This window comes from Curcuma longa, unplaced genomic scaffold (assembly GCF_044706935.1).
Source record: "Curcuma longa cultivar G26 ecotype Majalengka, Jawa Barat unplaced genomic scaffold, ITB_CL_G26_1.1 contig_10493, whole genome shotgun sequence".
Lineage (NCBI taxonomy): Eukaryota > Viridiplantae > Streptophyta > Magnoliopsida > Zingiberales > Zingiberaceae > Curcuma > Curcuma longa.
Window position 1 is genome coordinate 43896 of NW_027428624.1, and position 16358 is coordinate 60253.

The following is a 16358-nucleotide window of genomic DNA, read 5'->3' on the forward strand; positions in this document are numbered from 1 at the left end:
ATCTGTCTTTGCCTTGTTGTTCCATCCATGTCGTTCTCTCTCTACGGCGAACCGCAGAGATCCATTGATGTTAATAAGTAAATATTATAACATTTAAATAATATTATAATCCATATGGTTTAATTTTTTGGAATGGTGTATTTATTTATTTAATTTAAAATAAAAATAAGGATAATGTATCAAATTTATAAATAATAAATGTTAATATTAAAATAAATATAAATATTTATTAATAAAATTAAGATATTAATATAATAAATACGTAACTGATGCTTTGGTACTCATTCTTTTATTTTTTTCAGAAACAAATTAGTTATATGTCCCCCCAATCTTCTGCAAAAAGGTAAAATCCGTCACCTTAACGGTCTCAAACGATCGGCCCCCGACCATTTATGAGGAGGTAAATCGAAAAACTAACGACGCAAGAGGGTGTTATCTAAAGTACATGTATGTGATATTTTTGTGGGGTTCACAATCTCAAAATTAATGTTCCATCGATTAATCGAAATCAACTTCCCATAATTTTTCACTGTATCATGTCGTTTCCAGAATCGCTTCACATCCCGAATCTTAACGGCCATATCTCAGCTATCCCATCACGTCATTTTCAGAATCGTAACAGCCATATCGCAGCTGTCCCATCACGTCGTTCTCAGACAACTCTTCTGAGTCTAAGCTGAGGCTTGTCACTACTGTGCCACACTCGATCTACTCCAATGGCGATCGCCGATCATTCCCTCTGCCTCGGCCTCCGCCTCCGCCAAATCTCTTCCCTCTCTCCCCGCCTCTTCCTAGCTCCTTCTCGCCTCCACGCTGCTCCTCTTCTACGCCACCGTCTCCCCCGCCTAGTCGCGATGGCCGGAGGATCGGACCCGAAGCCGAGGGTCCTGATTGCCGAGAAGATCGGCGAAGCTGGTATGGAACTTCTCAAGGGAGAGGTCGACGTGGAATGCTCCTACAACCTCTCCCCGAGGAGCCACTACAACAAAAATGACTTTCCGCAGCGCGTCATTCGCAGCGCACATCATAGGTGCGCTGTTAATAGTTGCTTTGACGGCGCGCCCAATAAAATGCGCTGCGGATAATATCATATTTTTATCAACCGCAGCGCGCAACAATAATACGCTGTTAAAAATACTTTTAACAGCGCACATTGTATGCCGTTAAAAATTTTTATTGACAGCATACCATGTCCGCTGTTAAAAATTTATAAATTATAAAAACGTATTATGTACGCTGTTATAATTATATTAATTATATTAATTTTATTTTTTTTAAAAAAACGCTAACGCTTTTTTTTCCCTTTCCTCTCGCGCTCGGCTTTTCCCCAATCCCGCTTAGGTTTTCTCTCGCTCGCCTTTTCCCCATCCCGCCTTAGGTTTCCTCTCACACTCGCCTCCTTCGCATATTCCCCCATCCCGCCGCTCGGCTCCCGTGTCACGAATCCCTTCTTTTCGCGTTGCGCCTCCAGATCTCACTCTCGCTCTTTGCACTTGCGGCGAATAGGAGAGATAGATCGAAGGAGGAAAGGCCAACAGCAATCGACGAAGAGAAAATCCCTGTCGAGGACGAAGAAGTGGTATCGGAGGAGTTCGAGGGAGGAGGGATCGAAGCCGAAAGTGGTGGCGGAGTACGCCAAGTCTGGTCGGTCCTCCTGCAAGGGATGCAGCAAGGCGATCTCGGCCGGTGCGCTGCGGCTGCGTCCTCCTCGAAAGACCCTCGTGGTTTCGATCTCGTCAAGTGGTTCCACGTCGATTGCTTCCCGGCCGCGTCTCGCTCCCTCCCCACCGCCACCGAGATCATCGGGTTCTCTTCTCTAAAGGTTGGACCGCGTTGGACGAGGCAACGCGGTTAATGAGGGTTCGGTCGTTTTCTTTGTTTTATCGTCCCGTCTTATGTTTCGTTTGTGTTGATGATTCAGGGCCAAGACAAGGATGCTCTGATAAAGCTAGAGGCTTCTGCGGCACTCGACCATAGCTCCGAAGAGGTGTGGTTTTCTACTGCTGTTTGGGCATTGCTGTTTTATCTCGTTACCGCATGAACAGGCAATTCATCTGCAGAGTGCTAAATAATTAGGCTTTGATTTATCCACATCCGCCACATTAATTCCCATTGTGCAATTTACTAGACTAGCAGCAAGCAATTAAATAGACAGAGGCATAATGCTGTTATGTATGTAGTTTGAGTAGATTTGAGTTTTTGATGTGCTTTCTGATGAAATTATAAGTGTGCCACAATATGCTTTTATTTGTGTATATATTTACACTACTGGTAGAAATTTAAATGATCATGCAGCTATAAACTTTGTTGGAGGTGTCTGAATGGAATATGTTATAATTATTACAGGAACTGGTGTCCTTCTCTTTTGCATTTAACGTTCTTTAAATTGCATCCTAATTCAGAATATGTTATAATTATTACAGTAACTGGTATCCTTCTCTTTTGCATTTGACCTTCTTTAAATTGCATCTTTATTGCTAAGGTTGTACCTTAAAATTTCATCTACTGTTATGATCAAATTGTCTATTCTGCACCTTGTTTCTCCTTTAGTTTCTATGTTCTAAATTTGTGGACATTGCAGGTAGATCCTCATGGTAAACTGGATCCTGAAGTTGAGGACCTCCTCTTGCAGATAGCTGACGACTTCATTGACTCGGTAGGTAACATGCAAGGTTCTTGTTTCGTTAAAGTTTCCCAACACTAGATGGTAGCATGATGATGCGATGAATCTAGCTTCGCTCTTATACTTTAATTTGTCTATGCTAAAAGGTGAGATTGGTTTAGATGCTTTTATTTGATGAGCTTGTATATATAGTTGTTTTATGAAAACTAAAACCTGTGTGGTTCAGGACTCCAATTAACACCACTGCTTTTTATCTCGCATGCATATTTAATAGTGGAATCACTTTGACTATTCACAAGTTGTCTTCTTTGGACAATATTTATCTGGTAACTTAGTTGTAAGGTGTTTTTTTAAAATTTATGATGTCATGTCTGGTTAGTTTTACTAAAAGAAGCCTCTGTTATACACAATGTTTACCTCATCAAACCTGAGGTTTTCCTGTTTTTAGTAAGAAATGCATTAAAAATTTGGCATTAAAAAAATCAACCTCTTAAAATGTTTTTGTATTTTAAACAAACGGTTGATTGTTCTAATTTGTCCAATATCATGTGAACCAAGAATTTAAGTCAATCCAGTGAAAGTTTCTTTGTACATGATGGTGTACTGGAATATAATGCAAAATGTAATAAGTTTTGAGTATTAGTTGTGTAATTTTTGAAGAATTTGAGACAATCCCTAGTTTATGTGTGGAAGTTAAATCAGGAGACAACAAGAGGACTCAATTTCTACTAATATTTCTGTTCAACGAAATTAACTGTCACCTTCTAGGCATTCTAAACACCCCTATAAGGTTTATATGTTATTTGCATCCTGAAAAACTTGGTATGTGAATGCTATAAAGAATATTGTATACATCATGTGATGTGTACTAGTAATCGCTAATCAATGACCTATCATCAAATATTTGTGGTTAGCAAAATGTTTTGGTGGCTGGAATATGGAGGAGGTAAAGTTCTAATGACAGATGAAATTCTGCTCGAGTGCGATGACTCTGCAAACTGATGAGTAGCTGTGTTGCATATGTGGAAGTATCCATCAAGATATCCTCTTGTATACATATTGAAGTATGCCTTGGTATGTCACAGAAGGAATTTCTGGTTTTATTCTGTTTTTAATCACTAGGAGAAGCTTATTCCGTATAAATATTGAAGCTTTTATGTTAGCTGAATCAGTTGCACATTCATAAACTACTCATTAGCATACACCATTGTTTCTCTTGATTGATTATTCTGCATGCTTGTTGAATTTTGATGGTGTCAGCTCTGTGGTTTAGTATCTAGAAGGTTATATTTTTCCTGTAAATATGTATTAAATGTTTTGTCACTCATCAAGTGATGTTCTTGTTTTCAATCACATTAATGCAACGACTACTGAAATGCAGGTTACTACATTTGCTTGCAGTCTAGCAAAACATCGCAAATCTTCCACCTTGGACACTAAGGATTTTAACTACAATCATGTATATTGGAGTTGGAGACGCATGAAAGGACCGAATTAATTAAGTAAAGTCTGTTATTTGTTGAATATATATACTAGTTTGAAATAATATTATTATTGTGTTATTTGTGTGTGGTTGTTGTTGTTGTGTCTATGTTGTTATTAATTATTTGAATTTAAAATTGTGATTTGAATGGTGTGAAACGTAGTTATAATCAAGAATGATTTGAATGGTTTGATTTGTGATTGATTTCATCGGCAGCGTACAATGCACGTTGCGATTGATCGCATAGACAGCGTGCATTTTGTGCTGCGATTGATTATTTTATTTCATCCACAGCGCACATTGTGTGCTGCGATTGTCCGGATGTGATCAATCGCAGCGCGCAATGTGCGCCGCGGATGATCTCATTCGCGGCGCGCAATGCACGTCGTGGATGATCGTATCCGCAGCGCACAATGCGCGCTGCGGATGAGATCATCCGCGGCGCACATTGCGCGCTGCGTTTGTCCACATCCGCAGCGCGCAATGCACGCTGCGAATGCTTAATGACTTTTAACAGCTTGCAACTTTGCAGCGTGCGATGTGTGCTGCGGATAGCATATTTGTGCGCTGCGGAAAGTCATTTTTGTTGTAGTGAGCTACGCTCCAAGATCGCGCTCTACGACGCTCTGATCGTGCGCAGCGGCACGAAGGTCGGCCGCGACGTGTTCGAGTCCTCCGGAGGAAGGCTTCGGGTCGTCGGACGCGCCGGAGTGGGGATCGATAACGTGGACCTCACGGCCGCCACAGAGCACGGCTGTCTCGTTGTGAACGCACCCACTGCGATCACGGTGGCCGCGGCAGAGCATGGGATTGCTTTGCTCACCGCCATGGCCCGCAACATCGCTAGATCTGATGCTTCCATGAAATCTGGTATGATCTTTAGTCCTTCCTGATAGTCTCGTTTGAAGTTTTCGAATGTCACTGGCCTTTCTCTTATGGCAAGCAACGAAAAAATGACGGTTTAGTATTCATAGGAAAGAAAGACATTCTTGAATCATTTTGTGTGAAACAAAGAACGCCACTGAACGTTGTATATAATTTACATAAGCTTACCATCTAGTTTTCAAGAAGTCACTCCTTTTTATCTTCCTAGTTCCTACATGGTAAATGCTGAATCTTATGGAAGAAAGCTTTAATAATTTCGTCTGGTTTCTATATTACCTTTTTTTGTTGTGGTTAGTGAAAGTCTCACAGTATTTGTTCATACATTATGCTGCTACATTAAATTCTCAGGTAAATGGGAGCGCAACAAATATGTTGGTGTATCACTTGTTGGCAAAACCCTTGCGATTTTGGGGTTTGGGAAAGTTGGATCTGAGGTAGCACGTCGTGCCAAAGTGCTCGGAATGCATGTCATTGCACATGATCCATATGCGACTGCAGATCGTGCTCATGCTATTGGGGTGGAGTTAGTAACCTTTGATGAAGCGTTAGCAAGGGCCGATTTTATCTCACTGCATATGCCTCTAACTCCTTCAACTTCTAAAATTCTTAATGATGAAGCCTTTGCAAAGATGAAAAACGGGGTGAGGATTATAAATGTTGCACGCGGCGGTGTGATAGATGAAGAAGCTTTACTAAGGGCATTGGATTCCGGAGTTGTTTCTCAGGTGCTTATCCTATTCTTTACTCACTACTACTTTCATCAGTCGAACCAATTCAATCACTCATTTGGTCAGTCGAACCAATTCAATCACTCATTTGGTCAATGCCCTTGAGTTAGATGTCATTATAGTGCTCCACTAATTTACAAAGTGTATAGAGCAATTGATTAGATTGACATGATCTTATTAGACCATATGACTATTTAATTTGATTAGATCTAAAATAAAAATGTGATTGCTGCATTAAATTTTGGAAACCCAATCTCAATCACCAAGTGGATTTGTAAGGTTCTTTGTAAGAAAATATAATCGGTTTAATCTAATTAGCTAATTCAATTCTTTAGATGATCTAAACATTCTAGAGTTGTGGGAATGGACTAAACTTAAGTAAGCTATGAATTTGTATCCATAGTATGGTACCATTAGAAACCAATTACGTGTGATTTTACTTGTACCTTGACCTTAGCTTGATATATGATATTGATGATGAAATATTAATGGTGCATTTGGTTTAAGTTATCATACATAACTAAAGTTATGTGATTATTTGGTAATCACATAATTAAGGTTATGAGATATAAAACATAACCTAATATTGTTTGATTAACTTATTTATTTGGAGGGAATAAAATATATAACTAATTTAATATTTATTATATTATCCTTGATTCAATTTATTTTTAAAATAAAATAAAATATTAATATTAATATTAATGATGATAATAAATTGATAATATATAAAAGAATAAATATAATTTATTTATAATTTTTTAAATTTAAAATAAATTTATATATTTTTAATAAAATAATTCATTAAAATAATTATTTTAATAAAATAATCCATTAAATTAATAAATATAATTCTTTAATTTTATTTTTTAAAATATATATATATATATATTAATAAAATAATTCATCAAAATAATTATTTTAATAAAATAATTTATTAAATTAATAAATATAATTTTTTATTTTATTTTAATAAAATAATTCATTAAATGAACAAATATAATATGTTAATTTTATTTTTTAAAATTTAAAATAAATTTATTTATATGTTAATAAAATAATTTATTAAAATAATCATTTTAATAAAATAATTTATTAAATAAATAAATAAAATTAATTAATTTTAAATTTAAAATAAATTATTATTTAAATTTAAATTTATTAAATTAATTAATTAAGTTTTAATTTGATTTCATGGTATATTTCAATTAACTCAATCTTAAAATCAGAGGGTAATTATGAAAAAAAATTTTGTAAACTTTTGGAATCATAAAAAACCTTAGGCTATCAAGGTAATCATATTCTCGAGTTATAATCTATTTGCTAATGTAGCAGTGATATTGTATTATTTGAGAATCGATAATAACCGAAACTAAACAAAGACAGATAATTAAGTAATGCAAAATCTAATGATATAGCCTTTACGCATGATCTTGTAATCCATGACCAATGATAATATTTCTGAATTATTTATAGTTTATGACTCATGGTTATAAAAAAACTCAAGATAATTTAGTGTATATCAAAATGAAACTAATTGATATTCTTTAAACATCACCTTTATTTGAATTGATAATTCTATAATAACTTATATGATTCAACTTTGTTCTTGGTATTGCCTCATGATATATTTTCGATATGAATTGTCAAATGTGAGAATCATTGAATTCAGTATGATAAGGAAAGAAATTGAAATATTTTTAAAAAATATATAAAATATTTATAAAACTAGTGCATTTATAATAAAAAAAATTTAAAAATTAAAGAATATATATATATATATATATTCATATATATATATATATATTTGCTCCATAATTTCATTTCATTCTTATATTTTATATTGTCGTGTTGACGTGTACTCTTGTTGATAATCTATGCTTATTTATGATAGTATTCTCCGCATCTAATTTTTCTGATAAGTATTTAATTATTGAAACAAATCTTAGATGTTCCCAAAACTAAAATAGTAATTATCTTAGTCTTTGGAGATTGGATTAAAGAAAATAATTTATTATTATTATTATTATTATTATTATTATTATTATTATTATTTTACATATATACACCATATATCAATATTTAAAATATCATCAGAGCATTTGACCAATAAAATAAAATATAATCAAAGCATCCACAATGATGATGCCCTTCACTCGCTTGGACTCCTCCTCTCCCTCTTCCTTGGGATATGTGGTGACGCCGATCCTCTAGTGTGTCTGCTTCTAACATCTTGCTAATCAAAGATCATCAGTCGGGAGTCAACGTTACCGACGTGACCCTTTTGACGATCAAATTAGTGATGGGTTGAAGTGAGAGGCTTGCGTGCGTGTGCGAGAGAGCGAAAGTGCTCGAAGAAGACGGAAAAAAATAGCCTTCATGTGAGAGAAGAAAATCATATCTTTACTTACCTTCACGGAACTTTATATAACGGTGAAGGTGGAAGCTCTACATAGACCACCGCGCAAGCCCTAAGCGGGTCACGTGGACAACCACAAGAGTGAGGCACCATCCACCAACCAATCACACAAGCATACCATTATGCGGGGGGTGACAGCCATTGGTCCGTGTTCCAGGTGTTGTCTGGTCGTTCACTACAAAAAATAGGTAAATTTGGGATGAATATTAGGGACAAAAATTATGCGTCGTAAATTAACAACTTTTGCGATCAAACACATTTTCGTCATAATTTTTTGATAAATTTTACGATAAAAATAATTTTGTTACAGAATTAGCAACATATTAAAATTGTTGCTAAATTCAACGTAAAAATTATTTTTGTAATCAAATTCATCGTAAATTTATGATCAAAATGTGTTTCATTGCTAAGGGCATCCCTAGTGGAGGATATTTATCCGGATGATTTAGAGAAATATCCTTGTCAAAGGCGTAGACAGGGCTAGGCTTCACTGGGCTCCAGCCCAGTACAGCTTCACACAATGAGAGTCAATATACCCAGCAATTAATATACCTAGTAATTAAAGTTTAAGTATATTTAGTCAATCCAGCCCAGTATAACAACCTAATTCAACCTAACAATTAAAGCCAATACAACCCAAATTTAATAAAAAACCCTACTTATATGGTTTGATGGAAAGAAAAAAAAGTCTTCTTTTTATACATGTATGCATTATTTTTTTATATATAATTTAGTCCAGGACCGTTAAAGATCCTGGCTATGCCATTGATCCTTGTGGACAAATATCCACCATGGGTGGGGGGGGGGGGGGGGGGGGGGGGGATATTTCAACGATAATTAGAAATTATCGGGCATAAATTTGTGCCCAGTGATTTATAATTTTTTAATAATAAAAATTTAAAAAAATAAAGCAGTATACATCCAATAGTTTTTATTCGTTAGATTTTATTTTTTTTAAATTTTTTGAACATTAGCTTCCAACGTTTCAATTTTAGAATTTATAAAATATTTATATTTGTATACTGTATTATTTAAATAAAATATTAATATTAAATTAATTTTTATTTAATATTAATATTTTATTTGAAAATTTTAAGTAATTTTATTTAAATATAAATTAATATTTTTAATAGATGAGACCTATAAATATTTGATTTGTGGGATATTTCATTGTAGAAGTTGAAATATTTAAGAGATGAGATATTTGATTGATGATGTGAATGTGGGAACTATAAATATTTGATGGAAATATCCCCTACCATTAGTCTGTACATATTTCATACCATCATTTTTTCTTCTAGCATTAGTACTAATAGGAGAGTTCATATGTCCTCCTGTCATATTCTGACCTCACTCCTTATTTCCCTTGGATTTGACGTTGCCTCTGGCATTGTGAAACCTGTGAGTGAGTTTGACATGTTAGGCATTAGAAGCTTCTCCTTAGCTAGGGTCCGCTTAGATGAGGATGGAATCTTATCTTGGAGATGGGAGAACTAGCCTCAGCTTGACCAGACAGTAGAGGATGAGGAGGACGACCTTGACCTAGCTGACATCCTTCAGATTTCTCCACCTCCACCTCCACCTCCTATCACTCTAAAACAAAGAGTGAACAAACTTGAGGAGGTAGCCACCAGCATCTAGGCCTCAATCACTAGCCTGTAGTAGACCATGACTAGTCAATTTGAGAGCTCAAAGGAGCGGAGTCAAGCTAGATGTACTGAGATCATGGACTTGCTCAGATCTTGGGGCATGGACCATCCTCTTTCACTTCCCCAGTAGACCCCATTAGTTGATCTTCTTTTTGATTCTATTGAGTTGTAGTTTGACTCTAATTGGTGTGATGTTGACTGTACATTTTTTGAATTTGACTCATTGTTTACTGATATTGACTAGTTCTTATCTATTTCATTTTGGTAAAGTTAATAAATTAAGAATGTGCTTAGTAGAATAGAATTTAAATTTAAAAAAAAAATTATTTCTGTTATGAATTTTTTTCAAAGTCATGATATTTTTTCAAATCCAGTTTTAAATCTATTTTTACTTAAGTTTTCAAAATAAAATTTCAAAATTATTTTACTTATAATTTTTGAAAGGCCTATTTTCAAAATTAAAGGAAATATAGACTTAGCTTAGGTATTACCAATAAAAAATATGCACCTATAGATTTAGATTACCCACATCTCACAAAGCACATTAGACTTAACTTGCTTGTGTATTGTGAAACCTAAAATAGTTTGAGATGTATAGGGTAAAAGTCTGAGTTTTAGATACTTATATCAGTGAATCAGAATAAATCTAGGCTAAAAATACATACATACATCAATCAAATGAAGTGTTCTTTTATAGTAAAAGATTAGCTGAAAATATACACTTAACTTGACTAACTTAGTGAAAACTACTATCTTCTGATAGTCAACTAGTAACAATAAATTAGACATGTGTACGAGGATAAATTTTTAGATGTCTAATTTTTCTTATATATTATAAAGGAATCATGCTTGGACTTATGACCCTAAAATTTTGTTAACATTTTTCTCTGTCTTTGCCTGAAATTTTTTTTCAAAGTAGTTTGCAATAATTTTATTCAAAAATTAAACTCTTTGATAGTTTTTTTTTCAAAAACCCCTCCAAAATTATTTATATTTTTGATTATGTCAAAGAGGGAAGAGAGCATAATTTCAAAGCTAAAGATTAGCATAATTTCAAATTTAAAGTTTAATATTTTTTTCAAAGTGAGTTTCTAAAAAATATTTTTTAAAAAAAAATTTCAAAAGTTAAAAAAATATTTTTTAATTCTTTTCAAAAAAATATCTTTAAAGTGGTTTTAAAAGAAAAAAATATTTTTTAAAACTTATCTTTCAAGTATACTAAGTTTTACTTGAGTGGTTTTTAGACCCAAATTGATAAATTAAAGAACTATGTCAAGTTCAGGGGAGAAGAGATGAAAGATTATTTTTAAAATAATTTTTAAGTATACCTTAATTTCAGGGGGAGATACTGAATAAAAGGGACAAGATTTTTTCAAGACTTAAGTTTTTGAAATGGCTTTTCAAAGTAATTATTTTTACTTAACCAAGGTTGTTATAATAAAAAAGAAAGAGATTATTGGTGCAGGGAATTAACACCAGATAAACGAATCGTGATTTTGATCATGGCAAAGGATTCAAGTTAAGCTCGTGATGTTTACTAACGAGTTAAAATGAGTGTACAGGTAGCATAGGAAAGTCCTAGTTGAGGATATACAAGGATGTTCTAGTCTGGAGAACTGAGCAAGGAAGTCCTAATTAGGGGGACTGGGCAAGAAGACTTGGCAAATCAACCGCATCATGCAGGAAGTCTAGGCGGGTCATAGATCGGACATCTAGTGGAGTGATAGATCAGCGAGTATAGAACATCAGAGAAAAGTATTGGGGGCTGAGGATCGGATGCTGAGCAAAAGTCCAACTAGGTCTGGAGGGTCGGATGGTTGGCAGAGGTAAGTTCTCCTAAGAGAAATAGGTAAAGATGCGCTCCCTGAAAGGGAACAATAGGCGTCGGTCTGACCTAGGCCATAGGGTTTCACTAGAAACCTAAAAGTCAAGACCAGACAGTTGAAAAACTATCCAAGTTTCCTATTATATGTCTGGTATTAACTCTGTGATATAGGAAACTAAGGGACCGAAACTCTGAGTTTTGGGCACCAATATTGGATCCGGGTGATCGGACTATTTAGGCGCCCAAAAGGGATCTAGGCGCATGGATGTCAGCCGATCGGGCCAGCGAAACGGATGAGGTGGCGAGTCCCCAGAGGTCGAGCTACCTCAACTTTCAGGCGCTCAAAAAGGCTCCAGGCACCCGAAGATGGATAAGGCACGGCGAAGTCAATCTTGATCCGACAACCTCCACGTTAGCATTTCCGCCTGAAAAGAACACAGGCGCTCGAAAATGCGAAGTTAGTGTCAAAAGCGGATTGATGGGATGACATGGATGCACCCGAAAGGAGTTCCAAGTACTCAAATTACCTTGTATAACCAGTTGCGAGGGGGAAACCCTAGCATACACAATTACGCTACCTCGATGCCCATTCTGTACGTGATCGAAGCACTCGAGACGCAGTCATAATGTCAAAAAGTTGCACTAACAACTTCGCACACTTCCCATTTCATATTGTCAATAAAAGATTTAATTTTGCTTATATTCTTGATATTGAATTAATTAGGACGGTAAAAGCTTACCAATCCTAAACTTTGTAAGAGGCGAAACTTTCTCTTGAAAGAGGAGAGTTTATGAGTGGATTATCAGTCGTAAACGATCGAGAACCGTTGATCTTAGAATAGCAACCAGTGGTTGTGAACTAAGTAAAAGAAAAATGTCAAGTTTGTTTACGCTGTGCATTTAATTACTCAATTTTACAATGGTTTTTTGAAAACACTTTTGTATTTTTTTCACCATTTCGTCGCCAATTGATGATGAATTCTAAGTTCGCCACGAAATTAGTGATGAATAATTTTTTTTCATGAAATATTATGACAAAATTTTATTTTTTCCATTGTAGAACTTGACGACGACTTAATAGCGATGAGAATTTATTCGTTGCAAAATCGTTGCAAAAAGTTTTGCAATGAATTTATTTATAAAATTCATCGTAAAATTCATCTCTAATTTACGATTTTTTTGTAGTGGTTAGCCCAACATTGCTTTCCAAAGGATAGTTTCGTTGGGATCGATTTTGCGTCAAAAATTGTCAGAGGTTGAGGTTAGAGAGAACCCGCTCGGCCAAGCTTCCTCATTATTCTGAAGCCATTATGGTTGCACAGGTAGAGAAGGTTGAGGCTTGATGAAGCCTTATTATTGTGGAGGGTGTCGGTCGAGTGTATAAGGTCCTAATAAGGCAATAACATTCCACTACAAAAATTACTGAGAATAGCGACGGACTATTATATGTGATAACAATATTTATACTTATATGTGAGCATGCACAATTAAAATGTTTTTAATCACTTATACTTTATACTATCAATTCACTTCTCTTATTTTAAAATTATGAATTTATATTATCTTTATGTATTAGTAATGCTTAGCAAAAAAAATTTATCATATAAACAATATTAATTTTTATTGGAGGTTACACATCGTCTGCTTAATACAATGTGAGATTATTTAAACAATATCATTTACTCAAAAAAAACCCCTTAAATGATTTTCAAATTTTGTACATGGTTCTTATTTGAAATTCTACAATGCACGAAGATAAATTTAATGCAAGAACACTAATATTCACATAATATATAATACAACAACAGATTTGGAAACCCTAAATTAGTCTTAGTTATAATAAAACCCTAGATTTGGAAACACTAATATTCAAATTTTGTACATGGTTCCTAAATTTGAACTAAATCAAATCCTATATTTGAACTAAATCAAGCCCTAAATTAGTATCTAGAAAAATGCAAATTTGGAAACCCTAAAATCAACTTATAGCAGCTGCCGGAGGAGACTGTGCCCCGGGAGCAAAAATGGCCGGAGGGGTTACCTTTGGGGAGAATCTGCCGGAAGAGACTGCGCGAGGAGATTTCGCCGGAGGAGACTTTGCCGCACGGATCTGCCGGAGCAACCGAGGGAGCGCGCCGGAGGGAGAGGCAGAGGGAGAGCGCGGAGGGAGCGGCAGAGGGAGAGCTCCGGACGGAGAGGCAGAGGGAGAGCGCCGGAGGGAGTGGCAGAGGGAGAGCAGCCGGACGGAGAGGCAGAGGGAGACCGCCGGAGGGAGCGGCAGAGGGAGAGAGCCGGACGGAGAGGCAGAGGGAGACCGCCGGAGGGAGTGGCAGAGGGAGAGAGCAGGACGGAGAGGCAGAGGGAGACCGCAGAGGGAGAACGTCGGAGGCAGATCGCACGCGAGGAAAGAACGCGCGGAGAAGAAAAAATCGCCGATTATAGAACCCTAAATCGCGATTATAGCGACGGAATTTAAATTCCGTCACTATATTTAACGACGGAATTAAAATATCCGTCGCTAATTAGCGACGGAATTTAATTTCCGTTCGCTAATTAGCGACGGAATGAATTATCCGTTGCAGAATATATCATTAGCGACGGAACATTTTATTTCTGTCTCTAATAATAGCGACGGAATTTAATTCCGTCGCTATTTCATGATTTTTTTGTGGTGTTCTGATTGGGTTCACTTGGGCCACATCAAATAATGATTAAAAAAATTTGTATGAGCAACCTTAGGATTAGGTAGTTTGCTGCAAATAATCATAATTTAACATTATAAATAAGAAAGCTGCTTGGAATGTCTAGAGTAAAAACATTTTTGTTTACAGTGACATCTTATCAAAGACTGCATTTAAGATATGACATTATCAAAAGGCTCATCATAAAATTAAATTTACCATTGGATCCAACTGATTTCTATAATCTATTTATAGTTATCCAAATGTTTTTAGACTTTTTAAAATAACCTTCGTAGGATGTTAAATGTTTTAGCCAAAATACTTTGGGATTGTTATTAATGCATTGATAATTTTATATTGTTATTTTAATTAATGAAAAATTATTAAGGTGCTTTGGTCGCTTTTCAGTGGTTAAAATGAAATAGTAAGAGTGTAAATAATTTTTTGGGAGCAACATGAACATAATCTATATGTGTCTTAATTAATTATATATATTGTCATTTTGACCATTAAAAATAATTAAAATATTTTGACCAAAATATCTTAAGGGTCTATTTTTAGAATGGATTTTTGAGAATACCATGAATGTAATAATGGTCTACGTATACTATTATTATTTTGACCATTAGAATATCATTAATTTATTTTTTATTAAAAAAAATCATTCAGATACGATTATTAATACATGCACCTTGATAATGGTCAAAATGGCAATATATGATCATTATTGTCTGCCTTCGATATTATTAGACAATAAAATAATTTATTAAATTAATAAATATGATTCATTAATTTTATTTTAATAAAATAATTTATTAAAATAATTATTTTAATAAATTTATTAAATTAATAAATATAATTTTATTTTAATAAATTTATTAAATTAATAAATATAATTTATTAATAATTATTTTTAAAAATAATTTATTTTAATTTATTAAATTAATAAATATAATTTATTAATTTTATTTAAAAAATAAATTAATTTTATATATTTGTACATTTCAATATATGCTCATTATTGTCTGCATTTGATATTGTTGAATAGTAAAATAATTTATTAAATTAATAAATATAATTTATTAAATTATTTTAATAAAATAATTTATTAAAATGATTATTTTAATAAAAATAATTTATTAAAATAATTATTTTAATAAAATAATTCATTAAATTAATAAATATAATTTATTAATTTTATTTTTTTAAAATTTAAAATAAATTATCTCTTTTAAATTTATAAGTATTTAAATTTAAATTTATTGAATTAATTAACTCAGTTTCAATTAAGTTTCATGGTACATTTCAATTAATTTAGTTTTAAAATCGAAAGTTAATCATAAAAAAAATTTTGATTAACTTTCGGAAATGGTAGAAATCAGAGACGGTCAAGATAATCATATTTCTAAATTATAACCCATTTGTTGATATGACGGTGATGTTATATTATTTGAGAATCAATTATAATCTGAATCAAACAAGATTATATTGTTAATAACCTTAGATAGATAACTAAGATTATTAATGATAACTTCCAATCAAACACTCCCTTAGTGGCATAACTAACAAATTAAATGACATTATTTTAAGGATTTGTCAAAATCAATTTATAGTTGTTTGTTTTTTTTTACTTATTGATCCAAATGTTGTTAAAAATTTCAAAGAGGGTGGGTTATGCATAACCATTATCGTATTTGAGGAATATAATAAAATAAATGGTGGATTTGATATATAATTACCAATTAAACATTTAAAAGTCATTCTTCATTCGTGTACCCAGAGGAAGCCAATTTGGCATCGTCCGGCCGCTAGCTAGCTAATGCAGAGAACCTGGCGTTTCCTTCTACTCCCACCAATTGCTTTAACGATCAGATCGGAGGAGTCCAAATCAAACTCCAACACGAAATATTAAATACATTTCATGCTTAAAATTAAATAATCACTGTCATATCGGGCGTACGTAGCTGATACTGCCCATGCAGTTAGCGATTGAGCTGGTCACAAATCACAATCAATCACGAGGAAGGAATTAACATGCATGCACATAATTAATTAATTAATTAAA

General features: G+C 33.9%; 2 protein-coding genes across 3 annotated transcripts; both read left to right on the forward strand.

The window, feature by feature from the left end:
• The first annotated feature begins 716 nt into the window (after positions 1 to 716).
• Positions 717 to 12955, forward strand: LOC141815799 (D-3-phosphoglycerate dehydrogenase 1, chloroplastic-like). Its single transcript, XM_074703680.1, has 4 exons — positions 717 to 970; positions 4696 to 4976; positions 5340 to 5716; positions 12866 to 12955. Exons 1-4 carry the CDS (start codon positions 717 to 719, stop codon positions 12953 to 12955), a joined length of 1002 nt encoding a protein of 333 aa, XP_074559781.1.
• On the forward strand, positions 1341 to 4191 carry LOC141815801 (transcription initiation factor TFIID subunit 12b-like). 2 transcript variants are annotated; one of them, XR_012600611.1, is made up of 5 exons: positions 1341 to 1822; positions 1922 to 1987; positions 2582 to 2656; positions 3538 to 3697; positions 4005 to 4191. XR_012600611.1 is itself a non-coding variant. In XM_074703682.1 (4 exons), the coding sequence occupies exons 1-4, from the start codon at positions 1664 to 1666 to the stop codon at positions 4119 to 4121; spliced, it is 417 nt and encodes a 138-aa protein (XP_074559783.1). In that variant the 5' UTR covers positions 1341 to 1663; the 3' UTR covers positions 4122 to 4191. The 2 variants fall into 2 exon arrangements, 1 of the variants encoding a protein (XP_074559783.1); XM_074703682.1 differs by lacking the exon at positions 3538 to 3697.
• Positions 12956 to 16358: the final 3403 nt, after the last annotated feature.